This window comes from Zingiber officinale, chromosome 2A (assembly GCF_018446385.1).
Source record: "Zingiber officinale cultivar Zhangliang chromosome 2A, Zo_v1.1, whole genome shotgun sequence".
NCBI lineage: Eukaryota > Viridiplantae > Streptophyta > Magnoliopsida > Zingiberales > Zingiberaceae > Zingiber > Zingiber officinale.
In genome coordinates, this window is record NC_055988.1 from 127,186,904 (window position 1) to 127,203,152 (window position 16,249).

The 16,249-nt window shown below is 38.8% G+C and overlaps 3 protein-coding genes across 4 annotated transcripts; 1 reads left to right on the top strand and 2 right to left on the bottom strand.

Moving 5' to 3' along the window:
* Positions 1-1,376: 1,376 nt before the first annotated feature.
* Positions 1,377-5,860, top strand: LOC122042263. The gene is made up of 5 exons (XM_042602278.1): positions 1,377-1,455; positions 2,492-3,140; positions 3,212-3,459; positions 4,897-4,988; positions 5,083-5,860. The coding sequence occupies exons 2-5, from the start codon at positions 2,507-2,509 to the stop codon at positions 5,708-5,710; spliced, it is 1,602 nt and encodes a 533-aa protein (XP_042458212.1). The 5' UTR covers positions 1,377-1,455; positions 2,492-2,506; the 3' UTR covers positions 5,711-5,860.
* A 724-nt stretch (positions 5,861-6,584) lies between these two features.
* LOC122042264 lies at positions 6,585-9,833 on the bottom strand. Of its 2 annotated transcripts, none has more exons than XM_042602281.1 (5): positions 9,501-9,833; positions 9,082-9,416; positions 8,468-8,981; positions 7,337-7,832; positions 6,585-7,256 (listed from the first exon to the last, which is right to left on the bottom strand). In XM_042602281.1, the coding sequence occupies exons 2-5, from the start codon at positions 9,121-9,123 to the stop codon at positions 7,100-7,102; spliced, it is 1,209 nt and encodes a 402-aa protein (XP_042458215.1). In that variant the 5' UTR covers positions 9,124-9,416; positions 9,501-9,833; the 3' UTR covers positions 6,585-7,099. The 2 variants fall into 2 exon arrangements, with proteins under 2 accessions (XP_042458215.1, XP_042458214.1); XM_042602280.1 differs by lacking the exon at positions 9,501-9,833 and having other exon boundaries at positions 6,585-7,070; positions 7,175-7,256; positions 9,082-9,285.
* A 137-nt stretch (positions 9,834-9,970) lies between these two features.
* LOC122042265 (26S proteasome regulatory subunit 7A-like) lies at positions 9,971-14,314 on the bottom strand. Its single transcript, XM_042602282.1, has 10 exons — positions 14,156-14,314; positions 13,517-13,598; positions 12,556-12,647; positions 12,401-12,478; positions 12,215-12,276; positions 11,938-12,082; positions 11,501-11,719; positions 11,213-11,394; positions 10,538-10,713; positions 9,971-10,333 (listed from the first exon to the last, which is right to left on the bottom strand). Exons 1-10 carry the CDS (start codon positions 14,237-14,239, stop codon positions 10,176-10,178), a joined length of 1,278 nt encoding a protein of 425 aa, XP_042458216.1. The 5' UTR covers positions 14,240-14,314; the 3' UTR covers positions 9,971-10,175.
* Positions 14,315-16,249: the final 1,935 nt, after the last annotated feature.

A 16,249-nucleotide genomic window follows, 5' to 3' on the forward strand; every position in this document is an offset into this window, starting at 1 on the left:
AGCGCCGCATCCCCAGCGTTCGTTGACTCTTGGTTCGAACAGGATCAGGTATATTATATATATATTTAGGGTTTAAAATTTTAAGATTTAGAAGTTGGGTTATAATGGGTTTAAGTCAATAAGATTTTCTCTCTTGGGTTCATGCTTCCCTCTTAGATTATAATGTCTAAAATTAAAAATTTTAGATACTCACGAGATATATTATATATATTTAGGATTTAAAATTTTAAAATTTAAGAGTTGAGTTATAATGAGTTTACGCTAATCAGATTTTAGCTCAGAGTTCAAGCTTCCCTTTTGAATTATAGTCTACAAAATTAAAAATTTTAGATGCTCACAAAATATAATATTTCTTTAGAAAATGTTGATTAAAAAACAAGGAATGCAGACAGCTAGATTCAATTCGGACGCCTGCATCTCTAATCCAGGCACCTGGATCGCTGGGTGCACACAGACGTGCGACATTCCGTCTGAAGCATAGTAGTCTTCTTTAGCTAGAAGGAGCTTGCTCCTGAGAGCCATTGAGTTGAGCCTCTTGCTCATGCTTGTTCAGCTGTTCTCCCTATTAATGTATTTGAGATTCGTTCGTCTAATGCAAGTTCTTGAACTCGAAACCCCACTTCTTTTCATTTGATCCAATCGAATTATTTGTCCTTATTCCCATACCAATTCAGGTATTCTATGCCTTTTTTTTTAATGCAAGCAAAGTAGCTTGATGTTTGGGTTCTATTCTCTACATTGCCGATTACGACGCTCAAATCTCGTCGATAGTTAGAACTTATACCTAAGGCATCTAAACATGTAATCCTTGTCTTGCTCTTGTTGTCAAATGACCGAGTTATCAAATATATCATCATATCCACAACAAACTCGATACGATCAACTAAAACTACATTACAAAGATTCTCAAATCTTAGTGTAGCAAGTGATGATCAACTAACATATTCTATAATCTTCCGCTGACTTGATATTCTTCTACTTAATCGTTAGCTGTAGTTGTAGTTGTAGTTGTGCTCTCCATTTTAAGAGTTATTACGATGATTTTCAAAAAAAATAATAAAATATATTAAGACAGATATAAAATAAATAAATAAATATATATATATATATATATATATATATATAAAGTTAAATTGTTTCTATCAAAACTCCACGACTTCCTATCCTTCGTGACTACAACTCCACACCAAATCCTTCAGCGGAAGTAAACAGCAACCAATCCTACCCTACCCTACCCTACCACCCGCCCTCTTCCAATATTCGAGTCCACCCGCAATCTTACCGTTGCATCTCCGCCGTCCGCTGGCCTCGTGGGGCCACGGGATAACTGCCGTGACAGGCGCGCCAAAGCATTACGTGGCGTACGTGCCAACTGCAGCAGTTTTAAGCCGCACTGTTCTTCCTCCTCCGCCATCGCATGGATTAGCGCGCAGTCTCTCCCTCCTCCCCTCCCAGGTATGCAATTCTTGAGCTTGGTTTCAGAATTCTTTTTTTTTTTTGATTATTTTCGATCCTTTTGTTGCCTTGGAGATGTTCAATCGGAAAAAAGAAGGAAAAAAAAAAGAGAGAGTTCTTGGTGCTTGTGTTCTGCTGAATTCTGCTTCGTTTCTTCTCCATTTGGTTGCTTTGTTTGGTAAAGATGAGTTCTTGAAGGCGGTTTTGTGTTCTTACGCCATACTTCTTCAATCTTGCCTTTTGGTTTCCATTTTCTGCTTGTTTCTTTGCCTTGAAGCTTTGGCCTATTAACTTTGATCGGTATGGATTATGATTAGTTCTATGGTTTTAGGACTCCATCATTCATGCTTACAGTGAAAGCATTGATTTGCCACACAAGTTATCATTTGCATTTTTTTGGTGAAAAGGTGGACCCAAATAGTTCATCTGAGAAGGTTTTGTAATTGGGGGCAGGGAAGAACACAAACCCGCTAAACCAATAAAGCTTTCTTTCTTCTGCTCCACAATCGCCCTCTATGTGTCTGACTAAATGCAGCAGAGAGGAGGGGTTATTGCATTCTTGTCTCTTTTTTCAGTTTAAGTAATTTTATTTTTTCTTTGACCCAGTAGAATAAACTGTATATTGATTTGAGTACACAGTTTGTCTTCTTTAATTGTTTTATATTTATTGATCCTTTTTGAGAAAACGGAAGAGTTGACATATAGAGATGTTGTGGCCATGAACTGCTCTATGAAAGGAACATTTGTTCATATTCTACATTTGTGTATGTGGAATAAAATCATTTGACTAATTGTGAACAATTAATTGCAAACAATATAGTGAAAGTGTTGATCAAACCAATGGTCAATTATACATTTTAGGTCTTTATCTTTCCATGGAAAAATGCTCTTCTTTTGACCTCATACTAAATTACTTTTTTTTCCTTTTCAATTTGTGTACTCAATATTATTTCTCTCGGTAAATTTACGTTTGGTATGCTTTGTGTTGGTTCTTGGTCCTATGCTCAATTGTCTTTTTTTTCAAATGTATTTAAAGGTTAAGTGCAAGAAAATGGCATCCCTTACTCCTGGGGTATTGATAAAGCTTCTCAAGAACTTAAACACTGATGTAAAAATATGTGGCGAACATCGGTCTATCCTTCTTCAAGTAGTCAGCATCGTACCCGCGTTAACTGGTTTAGAACTTTGGCCAGATCATGGTTTCTTCATAAAGGTGTCTGATTCTTCACATTGCACATATGTTTCCTTATCGAAAGACGACAATGACCTTATCTTAACGAACAAGTTGCAACTCGGCCAATTCATCTACATTGACAAAGTGGAGGCTGGAACCCCAGTCCCTGTCCTTGTTGGCGTGCGACCTCTGCCCGGAAGGAACCCATGCATAGGGAACCCAAAGGACCTAATGGACATGCTAGTCCTTCCTGATAATTTTGAAACACAAGATCAGGAGAAGAAAACTTCAAAGACATACGAGTTATCTAAAGCCGACAAAGGGAGGACAAAACAGAAAGTGGTCATCAAAGAGGAGAAGAATGTGGTTGCATCTCGATACATGCAAGGTGTTTCAAGGAGTAGCATGAGAAATTCTACTTCTGAAACCAACTCACCACCCAGTCAAAAGGTCGAAGAAAAGGTCATAGTTGTTGTTCCTTTGGGGGCCAAGCAAGAGCCTAAATGTCAAGGTAAGCATTCAAATCAACTAATGCATTCTTTTTTTATATATTAGATGATTGATAGTTGTCGTTGGTGCTAGTATTACAGGCGAAAACTATAATCCCATGCAACCAAAATAAAATAGTCGACGTAAAGCAGGAAAGTTCAGTCGATGACCTAAAAGGCGATTCAAAAGTTCCAAAGACAGTACCTGCCAAGTCTAGTCGTATCGTAAAGAAGATAGCGCCTTCCGACTCAGTTTACTCTTCATCAAGCAGCAATAGAAGAAAACTTGTGGATGCCATCCCATGGGAATCTCTTCCTGCCAGTCTAATCAAGCCTGGGAAGGTAATCAACAGCATTATAAGTTAATTCCAGAGTCTAATCACTGATGTTGGGGGCTTAAGTTTCATTTTAAGGTTACAGTGTCTTTGATATGCAAAGTCGAGGCTCGATAAAAGGGAGAGTTCATTTTGTTTATCCATCAGATAAGAGTAGAGTAAAATTATTTGATCTGTTCAATTTTAATACACAACTGCAACATCTGAAGACCTGAATCACCAGGAAGTAGGAACAAACCTATCACTCACATTTAAACAATGACCTTTTTTCTATCATTCTTCTTGTTTGATCATCCATTCAAAAAAAAAAAAAAAGAGTAGCCCGGTACATGAAGCTCCTGCTATACGGGGTCTCGGGAAAGGATCCATTGTACGCAGCCTTACCTTGCTTTTTGCAAGAGGCTGTTTTCAGGATTCGAACCCGTGACCTTTTGATCACATGACAACAACTTTACTGTTGCGCCAAGGCTCCCCTTCCAAATGTATTTAAATGTTTCATCCAACTTATTGGTTGTCGATAAGTTTGATGTCATTCTATGTGATAAACCAAGTTTAGTGACATCAAAAGCATCAACATTCTGCTGAGTATCTTAATCTTCTTCTTCTTCTTGGAATATGTCAAAGTAATTTTTACACCGACAAATGTTAGGTTTGCATGTTAGATGATCTTATTGGGATCTTCAAAAGGATGTCCTTTTTATTTATTATGAAAAGAGAACATCATTCGACTACTATATATTCTACTTTCTGAAACTACTTTTACTTTTGGTGTTGTTGTAACAATTATGAGTTCGTAGCTACTATATAATTATAGTAGTTACAGGACCATATCTTCTACCACGCAATATTGACTCTACTATAATATAATATTGACCAACGTAATTAGTGTTGACCAATATTGGCTAGAAATAAAGTGCTCATATTGATAGCTATGTAATTGCTACATCACAATATGATTAGTATTAATAAAAGTTAAAGTATTGCTACAATTTAATATTAATTAATATTGACCAAAGATGAATCTATATTATAAGCTAAAATGTGTCAAATTAAAATGTCTATGCTATAGCAGCTATGAAATCATAACTGTTATAATTATGTAATTGCTACATATCATAACGGCTATATTTATGTAGAAGCTATGAACTTATAACTACTACAACAACGCCAAAAGTAAGGACAATTTCGGAAAGTAAAATATACAATAATTGGATTGGACATTATTTTGATAACAAATGATACACTTTTGACTGATTCCAATATAAAAAGATACCTTTTGATTTTTGCCCTATTATTTTTCTTCTATATGCCGACCCCACTTAGTGGGATAAGACTTGATTGTGTTGTAGTATTTTTCTTCTATATATTACAGTTTCTGTTTTGAAAAGAAAGTTGAATGTTCTACATCATTTTTTTCATGTAACCTGAATTTCTGTTTTAATAGGGAATGATTAAAAGAAAAAACACAGCTTTTCTGATAGTAGCGGAGGCGAAAAAAGAAGCAACTGCTGCTGCAGCTCTTGTTAAAGGCCTGGGGTGAGTATCTTCTTGTTGTTCTGATAGTTTCGCCCCATTTCGTTATTTGTTGTTGTTCCACCAGCATTGAGATAACTTATGAGTCTTGTTTTAGCATATTTGCTGATCTACGCAAGTCTTCGGTGGAGGAGAATCTCCACATAGCTCTCGCGAAGTTTTTTTCTCTTCACCGGCTTTTAGATCAGCCAAGCATAGCAGCTCAAGATAGCTCCTCTGGTATCCTGAGACAACTTGCTGAAGGAGAAAAGTCGATCAAGAAACTTACATTGCCTTTGCGTAGTGATAAAAGCAATTCCAATTCTGCAAAATTCACAGTGGAGTCCCTAACCGATGAGAGGATGGAGTGGGCGAGGGGAGATGGCCTGAATGAGATCCAAGAACTAAGGGCCAAACTCCGAAAAGAATCACAGTCGTGGTTCTTAGGTTTCTTAGAAAATGCTCTCGACACTGGCTTCTCCGCGGAGTCACCACCGACGAAGAAGGGTCCCAAGGATCGTGGTGGGGAGAACGCAAAGGAGTCCCACGAGCTGATTGCAGGAACACTCTCGCAACTTAAGGAAGCAAGTAACTGGTTAGATCAACTTCAAAATTCTGGTGACACCGAACCAGATAGAGGATTGGCCGAGACAATCAATCTGTTGAAGCAAAAGATATATGTTTGTTTACTCGAACATGTTGAATCAGCCGCATCAGCCCTCGAAGGGAGAAAAAGTAGCACATGATTCATAACTCTATACAAAGAAAATTTGTTCCCTCTAAAAAACGGCGATGTGCTTTTGTCTGTTGAGTTTGTTGACACTCTTTCAATTCTTGTACCAAGAAAGTTTGTGCTCTCCACAATGGTTGAATTAAGAAATCTCACCATTTGTTCACCTGTTTCTTTCCTTTCTTTGAATTTCTTAATCTCATTTTCTTAGTCTTTTAGGAGCCTAACACACTTTGATTTTCACTCTTCCATCTCTCCAGCCTAACATGTTTGCTAGGCCTAGTCTGTGACTGTAAAACTGTTAGCAACTAAATCTGAATAGTTCGATGATGCTAAATTACTCGTGGAGGCTGTAACATGTGTTTTTTTGTTAGCCTTTCTTCTTAATGCTACCTAAATTAGGATGGTAAATAAATCAAACATTCATAAGCAAGTTTAAACATTAGTGAGCAAACTTGATGTTCAATTTGATAAGAGTTTGTTTATGTTTATTTAATACACATTAAGTCAATTATATAAACAGTCTTGAACTTACTAAACTAAATAAACAAACATAAATTCATTCATGTAACTTGTTAATATTCATGAATAGAAATTGTTTACTGTTAATGAATAATGTTTATGAACAATTTTCACAAATAAAGTTTGTAACACATGTTCATCAATAAAACTTTTATCAACATAATAAATAAATTAAGAAACTTTCAAAATGAACAAATAATTTTTATTATCAAACTCAACAACCAATCAAACAAACATAAAAATATAAAAAAATTCAAACAAACAAGCAAATTTAATTAAGAGCTCGATGACATATAAATGAACCAAACTCAAGACAAGCTTCAACTAAGCTCAAGCTTGTAAAAAAAAAACAAGTCAAACTTGAATAACTATTTTAACAGCTTGGTTCATTTTAGGCTCGACTTGACTTGGTTATCTTATCAAACAAACTTGAGCACCACAAACCTTGACTCGTTTACCGCCCTAATCTAAATGAAGTTAATGAAGAATGCTTTTAGAAGTGTTCCTTAAGTGACAATTCTATAGTGAAATCTAGAGGAACTTTCTTTCAAACTTTTCTCCTACAAAAAAGGAATGAAGTTTTTCTCATGTATTTTTTGGTCTACCAAGTACAACACATGATCTTTTTGTTTGTATCAAACCTGGCCTTTGCAAGGGAAACAGCCACATTTTTTGTCTATCGACAAGTGAGAATTGCGCTGGCTCTTCATCTTTTGTGTTTGTTCTGATGCTCTCAACTGTTGCAAGTGCTGTTGTTGAGCTGCTGCTCTGCATTCCTCGGCTTTCCGGTGAACAATTGCCATCCTCTTCATCAGCTTCTCTTCCAAACTAGATCTCATCTTTTGTATCTTCACCTGTAAAAATCATCATTCTCGACAATCAGTCAGCTCGTTTTCAGTTTCGTTATGATATTTTCTGGAAGAAAAAAATGACAAGAGTAAGTGACAATTTCCATTGCCTCCAATTTTCTAGACTGTGCTTCTGCTTTGGCATTCTGAAGATTTAACCAAGCTTGAATTCGCGCTTCTTCTCGCTGGTATCTGATAATTGAAGAAACTCATTTGAGGATAAAATCAATCGTCAAACTGAACGGTCTAAATGTAAATGAGAAATTATCAACCTGATACAGCTTTTCTTCCTCTCATCTTCCTCCCATGCGTAAGCCCTGGCTGCACCAATGTTCTTGCTTCCATCAGTAATTTCTAAATGCCTCAAGCTCTTCGACACCTCCTTTTCTTCCTCTTCTCTTGAACTCCAGTTCGAGACAACCGAGTGATACTGAGCACCGAGCTCAAGTTTCGCAAAATGGCAGTCCTTGAGCTCGGAAATAGCAATACTGGTGCTGCAGGGAACCAAAGGCCCAGACCTATCAGCAGGAGTGTTGTGCCTTGCTGGTGAAGAGCTCTTGATTGGAGTATGGCATCTTGTTGGCATTGAGCTCCCTAAAGGAGTCATTTCGGTGCCTGTGTCTCTGCGCTGAGGCTCCATGAGCTCTGCGGTTGTGTCGTCGTTCTTGCACACAAAGTATGAACTTCCGAAGAAAAAGCCTTCTTTAGATGGCTCTGAGTATCTGAAATAGGAATGTGGCTGCTGCTCCACATTGTCTGTAAACTTATCTGCAATCAAATATTTGCAGTTTGCATGAATGTGTAACATTTTTGGACGACTAAAAATCGATGAACATTACAATCTTGCAAAGATCGACACGAATTATACTACTTAAAGATCACAGAATCATTCTAAAGAGCCTTGGCAGGGAGAATGATGTTGTCTATTGAACAAGATAATAGTGCATAGGGCTATAAATGAATCGAATGTTCGTGAACAAACTTAATGTTCGGTTTGGTAGTTTGTTTATATTCATATAATACACACAAGCTAGAACTCGTTAAACTAAACAAATAAACAAACTTGAACACATATGCGTTTAGCTTGTTAATGTTAATGAATAATATTTGTGAACAAGTGAACAATATTATTGAACCATGTTCATAATAAAACTCTTATCAACATATTAAATAAACAAAAAACTTTCAAAATGAACAAATTACAGCCCTAATAGTGTAAACTTCAACAATTATCTTTCATAAGAAAAAGAAGTAAAATCTGCACTGGCTGTGTGCAAAGAAATCATTTCAATTTTCAAGATCTTTACAGAGGAATTTTAGTGCTTCCAAAATGACATGAAAAGTGAAGAACAAACTAACAACTAACAGTGAGAAAAATCCAACGATGAGCAAAGAAATCAAACCTTTGAGAAGAACATCTGTGGAGGCTTTATTGGAAGATAAATTTGGATCAACACGCATGAATGGCTCATCAAAGCTTGGAACTGTGGAGCTCGGTGCCTTCTTCTCCTCAAAGGAGCCACCTTTCTGAGGGAAAACCCCACTTTGTCTGAGTTTTGTGAGATGAGCAGGTGATTCATGGCATGAGCTGCTGATGAGCCACTTCTCAGCATCATCCCACTTAGAAGGGACGTTCTTCCTGTAAGGATGGCCTGGGCTGAAGCTGATGGCAGCCCTATAAGGAGTGGAAGGGCTCTCCACTCCTCTCTGGCCCATCAAGTTCAGTCCTTCCTTACTTCTTTGGCTCGTGGACTTTAGAAGAACGCTCCTGCTGTCTACGCTAAACCTAGACGGCACCGGGAGTGCCTTCACAAACTCCGACGTCTCCTTGAGGTTGATCTTGCAGAGTGGATCAGGCAAGGTGTCTGCAAACGGGTTGCCATTGCTGTAGAAGGTCGAGTCACTGTCTAGTGAATGCTGAGGGAAAACAACACAACAGGAATCAATCGCCAATTCATGCACATTGCAAGAAGAAGACGAGAGAGAGAGAGAGAGAGAGAGAGAGAGAGCGCTTTACCCTTCCAGTGGCTTGCAGAAACGAAGGTTCCTTGAGCTCCATGGGGCTTCCTCGAGCTCAATCGTTTCGAGGGTCTTTACAAAACTCAGCCGCTTGAATTGCTGGAGTTGTCAGACTTTTGCAGGAGGGAAAAAACTTGCAGGCCTTTTTTGTGAAAGACCTTTAAAAACGCGCCTCATGCAATGTGTAGAAGAGCCTGCAAGAGAAAAAGGAGGCTTCGACAGGCGATATAAAGAAGAAAGGTCCAACAGGTGAACAGTGGGTTGGCTGGAGAGCACGCTGGCCAATTGACAAGGGGTTCTGTGTATCATGTGTCTTGTTGCTTTGCTGCAGGGCTATGAAGATAGTTTACTAGTGGTCAAATATGGACAATGCACTGATATAGAGAAGAACAGCAACTAAGTGTTGGATTTGCAGACCTATTTCTAATATAAAAATCTTAGGCCGACAGCTTGAATCGCCTTGGGAGCAGTGGTAAGGCGACCAAGAAATTGACTGTGCGTGTGAATTGAAGAGGCTATGGATTCTACAGCTTCGGAGGTTTTGATGAAGTTCTCACTAAAGGGTTGCGCTGTGAGAGATTAGAGAGGGACAGAACTCTCCTCCATTCAAAATTGCAGAGTGGTCCATCTTCATCGAACAACAATTGGCTTCTTGCACTGCGAGCAGAAAGAGAGTTTGACAGGAAGCGTACACAAGGTTGCAACATTGCATTAGACGGCAATAATGGCCATGCAAAAAAGTTGCCACCATTCAACTGCACCTTTTTCTTTTTTTTTACTTCAGTGAATATGAAAGATCTAACTAGAAACTTTTGAAAATATATGTAAGTATTAAAATCATCCTGACTTGAAATTCTAAATCAAGTACATCACAAAATACCGTGCTCTTGAAATAGAGAAATTCTTTAGGCAGACTGTGTTCTTGTAAGATATTTATGCAACCGCAATCTCATTTAAACTACTACATCCTTCTTTTAGACAATTCAGGAACTTAATTGAATTGAACAATAAACTTTCACCACCATATCAAGTATTGTTATGAGATGACTAATAGCATGCGAGAGGAAAGGATAGTGTTCCTCGAGGATTTACTTAGTTGTACACCATGTACTTGGGCGTGGCACTAAACTTTTGGTAACCTTTGATGACTTTATTCACTGCGTCAAGGAAATCTTTCTCCGTAACAGTTTTCCTTCTTGCTCTAATAGCGTACATACCAGCTTCAGTGCACACACTTCTTATATCAGCACCTGAAGAACCAACACCATCAGCATTTAAATTCTAATTATCTGATTGTGTTGAATAATGATGAAATAAATTATCATTTATCTTATCCAAATCTAAAATTAAAAATCTACCAAGACACTAATTAAAGAATTTTCAGAATTTATTATTTGTATTTTAGCCCAATCATGCAAGAGACATTCGTGGCCTTAAAAGCCAAGTTTTCTCACCAGTGGAATTGGGGCAGAGACGAGCAAGAAGCTCAAACCGGATATCCCTATCACAGTTCATTGTCCTGGTGTGGATCTTGAATATTTGCGTTCGACCCTCTAAATCAGGTAGGCCAAACTCAACCTTACGATCTAACCGTCCAGGACGCAATAGTGCAGGATCCAAAGTATCAGGCCTGCATTATTTAGAAAGAAAGAAAATCAATTTATCTTAGATTGCAAGTCTTAGTAATATAGGGCAACTACTAATGCCACCAGTGTTGAAACATTTATGAAAGTTCTATAGTCTGGAAAGACTACATATTATGGCCAGTAGATTGAAGACATCTGATGTTCAATTAACCATTTCAGGAATTCACATAGTTACAATCCCAAGAGATAATCTCTCTTGAATGACTTATTTCACTCCTAAACCAAGGCAAGCACTATCTCTTCTCACTCACACATGGCATTATTTCACTCCAAATAAAGACAAGCAGAATCTCACTCGCTCACTCTCTCTCACACACAAACAATTAGAAGCTAACTGCAGTTATCAAAGTTTGCATTGAAAATCAGATATGTAAATGGTATCAACTTTCAGTCTTTGGATAGTAGAGCCACTATGCTGATCTATTACCATAGATGCAGCAGGTCAATTAAATTTAGAATATAAATTGACAACCATTAGCATACCTGTTGGTAGCCATTAGAACTTTAATGTTTCCTCTAGCATCAAAACCATCGAGCTGATTAACAATTTCAAGCATGGTACGTTGGACTTCATTGTCACCACCAACCCCATCATCAAAACGAGCACCACCAATTGCATCCACTTCATCAAAGAAGACAATGCAAGCCTTCTTTGAGCGTGCCATCTGGATATTAGAAAATTTTGTTTGGAACAGATTACAAATAACCAACAAAAAAAAGAGCACACTAAAAGATGACATGAAAAGATATTTAATATGGAAGGTTGACAACCTGAAAAAGTTCACGAACCATCCTAGCACCTTCTCCAACGTATTTTTGAACAAGTTCACTTCCAATTACACGAATAAAGCAAGCATCTGTTCTGTTAGCTACTGCTCTTGCTAGAAGAGTTTTACCAGTTCCAGGGGGGCCATAACAGAGGACACCTTTTGGAGGATCAATGCCTAACTTGACAAACTTCTCTGGATGAAGCATGGGGAGCTCTACAACCTGAAGATACGGGGAAAAGTTAGCGAGAAGATGATGTGGAAGTTGATAACCATTTGGTATAATCCAATCTAATTTGCTTAGTTACAACCACAAACAATAAACAGAATCTTAAATGTATGAGATGTTACCCTCGGAAAAGGTATTTAATTAACACAAAAACTACATGGCCAATAAAATAACTAGATCACAGCTATAACTAAATTAGGTAACAAACGCACTTCTCGCATCTTCTCAATTTGTTCCTTGCATCCACCTACATCATTGTAGGTAACATCGGGCTTCTCTTCAACAGTCATCATTGTCACACTGGGATCAATCTTCGGAGGTAAAGGAATCTGAATTTGATATTTGTTCCTATCAACCCTGAATTTTGAAAGACGAAAAATTGAAAAAACATGCAGCATTCTAGAGAGAAAAATTCTCTAGTAATTCAGTCAGTAATACACCATTGAAGAATTGAAAAGCTACACAAAATTCATAAAACATTTTACTCACCCTACACGCATCCCTTCTTCAATGTCAGTGGGGGAGACTTTATCTCCCAGTCCAACCACAAACTACACGAGAGAGAGAGAGAGAGAGAGAGAGAGAGAGAGAGAGAGAGAGAGATTACATTGTACATTAATTGTCAAATTTTAATTAACAGTCTGAAATTATTAATAAAAAACATAAAAAATATACCTTAGCTATTTGCTTAACATTAATTATATATTTAGCATCTTCTGTGTTTGGACTGATAATCTTAGTACACCTTGCAACCTTCAAGTGAAATAAACAACCACTTTAAGCAAAAATAAGAAAATTAATAATACACAAGCTCATAAGAATCTGCTTACTTGAAGAGGTTGTTCTTCCTGCATCATTTGCTTGTCAGAGACTAAATCCCATTGACTTGGTGCAGCTAGACCAGTATCAGATTCCTTGATTCCTATAGTTGGAAGAGAGAGAATTAATCAATAGACAAGCAAACTTCAATTCAAATGTGGCAAAATTGGCCAAGTTTCCTAGATTATCTCAAGTGACAGTAAGATGCCACTGCATTTCTACCCACTAAGAAAATATTAAAGGGAAAATAAACCAAAAGTGCGCATCCAGGCTGCTATGTAAATACATTCAGTGATTCACTTGACATCGTTATCTTAATTTTATGTCTAATACAAGCAAATCAATTCCCATGCACCTGCTAGACCAAAATAATTTTAGCAAAAAAGTTTCATAAAAAATATCTAATCAGCTTTCAGATCTATGAACTCGAGGATTGACTTATATAAAGACTTGATGGGCACACAACTAGCGACTATTCCATCCAATTGTTAAAAACCACACGCATATATATACATATATCCATATATATGTTCATCCGATAACCTTAAAAGAATTTTAAAATGTAAATGATTAAACTAAAGAATGAAAGTTCTGAGGAACTTAACAGCAAATGCTTGTAACAAGAATTCACGTGAAAAACTAAGATGATTTCTGGATGCATATAATTGGCTTAGACCTAACCCTATGATCTGTTTACATTACTCATATAAGGTGAGGGATGTTTTTAAACAACTTAAATATATCCAAAATGGGAACTATGTATACATTAATGCAAAAAATGCAAAGAGGTATCAAAAACCATCAAGTTACCAATCTAGATTTGTTACATTATATATAACACCAGTATTAAATTAATATGGAATTTTATTTACTCAAGAACAAGCCTTTTCCCCTGAAAAGTATTTAATACCAATGATTGCGCATTAACCTTTAGCTACAACGAAGGATAAAAACATCAATTTCCAAGCATACCACATAGATCGTTAACCTTCTTGGCCAATTCCTTAATTTCCTTTTCCACCTTCTTAATGTTTGTAGAGTAAGGTCCCAAACCCTGCCATCAAATATTATCAAAAGGAATAAGAACAGGAATATGACGTCCAAACACATGAAGTCAAATCTAGAGATCCACAAGCCATAGTAAACAACAATCAGCACCAGAGATCCAACATAGAAACATTGGAACTACGCCAGCAAGAAGCCTGATTCAGTTAAGTCACAAGCAACAGACCAACACAAATGAAAACCCAATACTTAATAGTTGAAGAGCGTAGATTCAGAAAATTATTTTCTATTGACGCCGATTCTCGCACTAAAATCAGAAAAATTAGAATAAAAAAACTACCTCAACTAATAACTCAAATATTTTCCTCGCTCAAGCAAAAATTCTAATTCATCCCCTGAGCAGTAGAAACCCTAAACGGATCCGTTGTGGAAGCGACGAAGACAAGTACAACTTAGGACTTCTCGATAGAAAACCCTAAACGACACCACAACTGCAAAATCCCCAATCTAGACTCAAACAGCGGTAAGAAGAGACAAAAGGAAACAAAAGCGATGCTTAAATGGCAGATCGAAGAGAGGAACGAGGAAGACGAAGAGGGTACTCACGTAGGTTTTGAGGAGGGCGATGTCGTCCTCGTCGAGTGGGCGAGGGTTCTTCTCGTTGATCTCGTCCTCGGGTTCGGGAGCCATGCCGATCGCTCTCTGCTCCTCTTTCCTCTCACGTCTCTCTCTTCCCTGACTTGAGGAAGAAACGACTCTTCAGCTAACAGATGAATCCGGAATATATGGTGGCTGAAGCGAGTTCGGGAACATCAGGACCGTCCGATAAGAAACGAACGGTAATGATTCCCATCCGGAACTTTGCATGCCCGAGGCACAATGTGACATGAGGGCATCTTAAACAAATTGAGAGCCAAACACTATGTAGTCAAGCCGAATCGAGTTGAATTTTGAGGTATTTAATAGTTTATTTGATAAAATAATTGGGTCATGTCAAATTAAGCTGAACTTAAAATAAATTAAATTTTTAAAATATTTATTTACATAGTCATGCCGAACCGAGTTGAATTTTAAGGTATTTAATAATTTATTTGATAAAATAATTGAATCATGTCAAGTTAAGCCGAACTTAAAATGAATTAAACTTTTGAAATAATTGTTCAAGTTTAGCTTGGTTTTTTTTTTATGAGCTTGAGTTTGTTTAAATCTTGGCTTGAGTTTAGTTCGTTTAGATGTTATCGAACTTTTAATTTAAACTTGGTTTGAGTTGGTTTGAGTTTGGTGATCCTGTCCGAAAGTTGAATCAACGGACGCTGGGCACGTGGCGCTCTCCAAGCGGCTGACGTAGATCTCCTGACTATCCGCCCGGACCTCCGGTGAACCTGCACAGAAGTCGGGCCGGGAAGGGGTTCCCGGCGACGACCCTCCGACACTCAAGTCAGGCAAGCGAACAACGAAGAAGTGACCTTGAATATGCAAGAATGCGTACCTTCGGCGAAGGGTGAGGACCCTTTATATAGAGCTGTGAAGAGGCTCGGGCACATATACCGAGGTGCATACGTGTCCTCTGTCCATACCTCGGTATGAGCTTGTCAGAAGAGCTTACCTGACACCATACTGCTACAGTCCGAGCACATCTATGATGGGACAGCGGGATCCTCTGTTGTAAGATCTTGCATATGGCCTGGTCGTTGAACATACCCGCTGTCAGGAGATGTCCCCCCGATGTTTCCTTTGTCCTTTTGTTTCTTCTGTTCCTGCGCCGAGCGGCCAGCCGCTCGGTAGGCATAAGTCCGACCGGGCATAGGTATCGGTCCGACCGGGTGCTCGGCTGAGAGTGTTCCATAGCAACGATGCTTTATGCTTCGGCCGAGCGGGCTATCCGCTCGGCCAGGTGACCCTTTTCACTATGAGCGTCGAAAAGCCGCCCATGGTCGGGTTGTCTTCTGTCCGGCCCGGGAAGCTCCTGGCCGAATGTCAGGTCGGCTTGGCATCCTTCCGTTCGGCCCGGCATCCTTCCGTTCGGCAGGGCATCCTTCCGTTCGGCCCGGCATCCTTCCGTTCAGCCCGGCATCCTTCCATTCGGCAGGGCATCCTTCCGTTCGGTCCGACATCCTACTGTTCAGGCCAGCATCCTTCCGTTCGGCAGGGCAGCCTTCCATTCAGCCCGGCATCCTTCCGTTCGGCAGGGCATCCTTCCGTTCGGTCCGGCATCCTACCGTTCAGCCCGGCATCCTTCCGTTCGGTAGGGCAGCCTTCCATTCAGCCCGGCATCCTTCCGTTCGGCAGGGCATCCTTCCGTTCTGCCCGGCATGCTTCCGCTCGGCCCGACATCCTTCGTTCGGCTCGAACTTGGGGTTGACCTCCACGTGTCTTTGACCCTCCGCCCATGAGGGTCCTGTTGGTTGCTACTCGGAAAACTTAGAGGTTCCACTGTACAAAAATTTTGTACAAAGGTCTGAACCTTTTCCTAGCTACCATGTGTTCTTTTAAATTAAATTTTGGATCGCCTGCGGAACTTAACACATTTGATCCAAAACTTAATCTATTCGTTCTTTTAGGTTTTGACTTGGGTCTCCTGCGGAACTTAACACGTTCGACCCAAATCACCTTAAGTTATTAATTCCATTAAATATTAATTTCCATAATTGATTCCCAGTACTGACGTGGCGAGGCACATGACCTTCTTGGATATGGGAG

Bases quoted from the DNA above. Each gene is read 5' to 3' on its own strand.
- LOC122042263 (XM_042602278.1), top strand. From the start codon at position 2,507: ATGGCATCCCTTACTCCTGGGGTATTGATAAAGCTTCTCAAGAACTTA. The intron at 3,141-3,211 runs GTAAGCATTCAA...CGTTGGTGCTAG, and splicing joins GCAAGAGCCTAAATGTCAAG to TATTACAGGCGAAAACTATA. The intron at 3,460-4,896 runs GTAATCAACAGC...CTGTTTTAATAG, and splicing joins GTCTAATCAAGCCTGGGAAG to GGAATGATTAAAAGAAAAAA.
- LOC122042264 (XM_042602280.1), bottom strand. From the start codon at position 9,123: ATGGAGCTCAAGGAACCTTCGTTTCTGCAAGCCACTGGAAGG. The intron at 7,833-8,467 runs GTTTGATTTCTT...ATTTGATTGCAG, and splicing joins CACAGATGTTCTTCTCAAAG to ATAAGTTTACAGACAATGTG. The intron at 7,071-7,174 runs GCAATGGAAATT...TGATTTTTACAG, and splicing joins CACAGTCTAGAAAATTGGAG to GTGAAGATACAAAAGATGAG.
- LOC122042265 (XM_042602282.1), bottom strand. From the start codon at position 14,239: ATGGCTCCCGAACCCGAGGACGAGATCAACGAGAAGAACCCTCGCCCA. The intron at 13,599-14,155 runs GTGAGTACCCTC...ATTTGATGGCAG, and splicing joins TCGCCCTCCTCAAAACCTAC to GGTTTGGGACCTTACTCTAC. The intron at 10,714-11,212 runs GTATGCTAATGG...TAAATAATGCAG, and splicing joins GTTCTAATGGCTACCAACAG to GCCTGATACTTTGGATCCTG.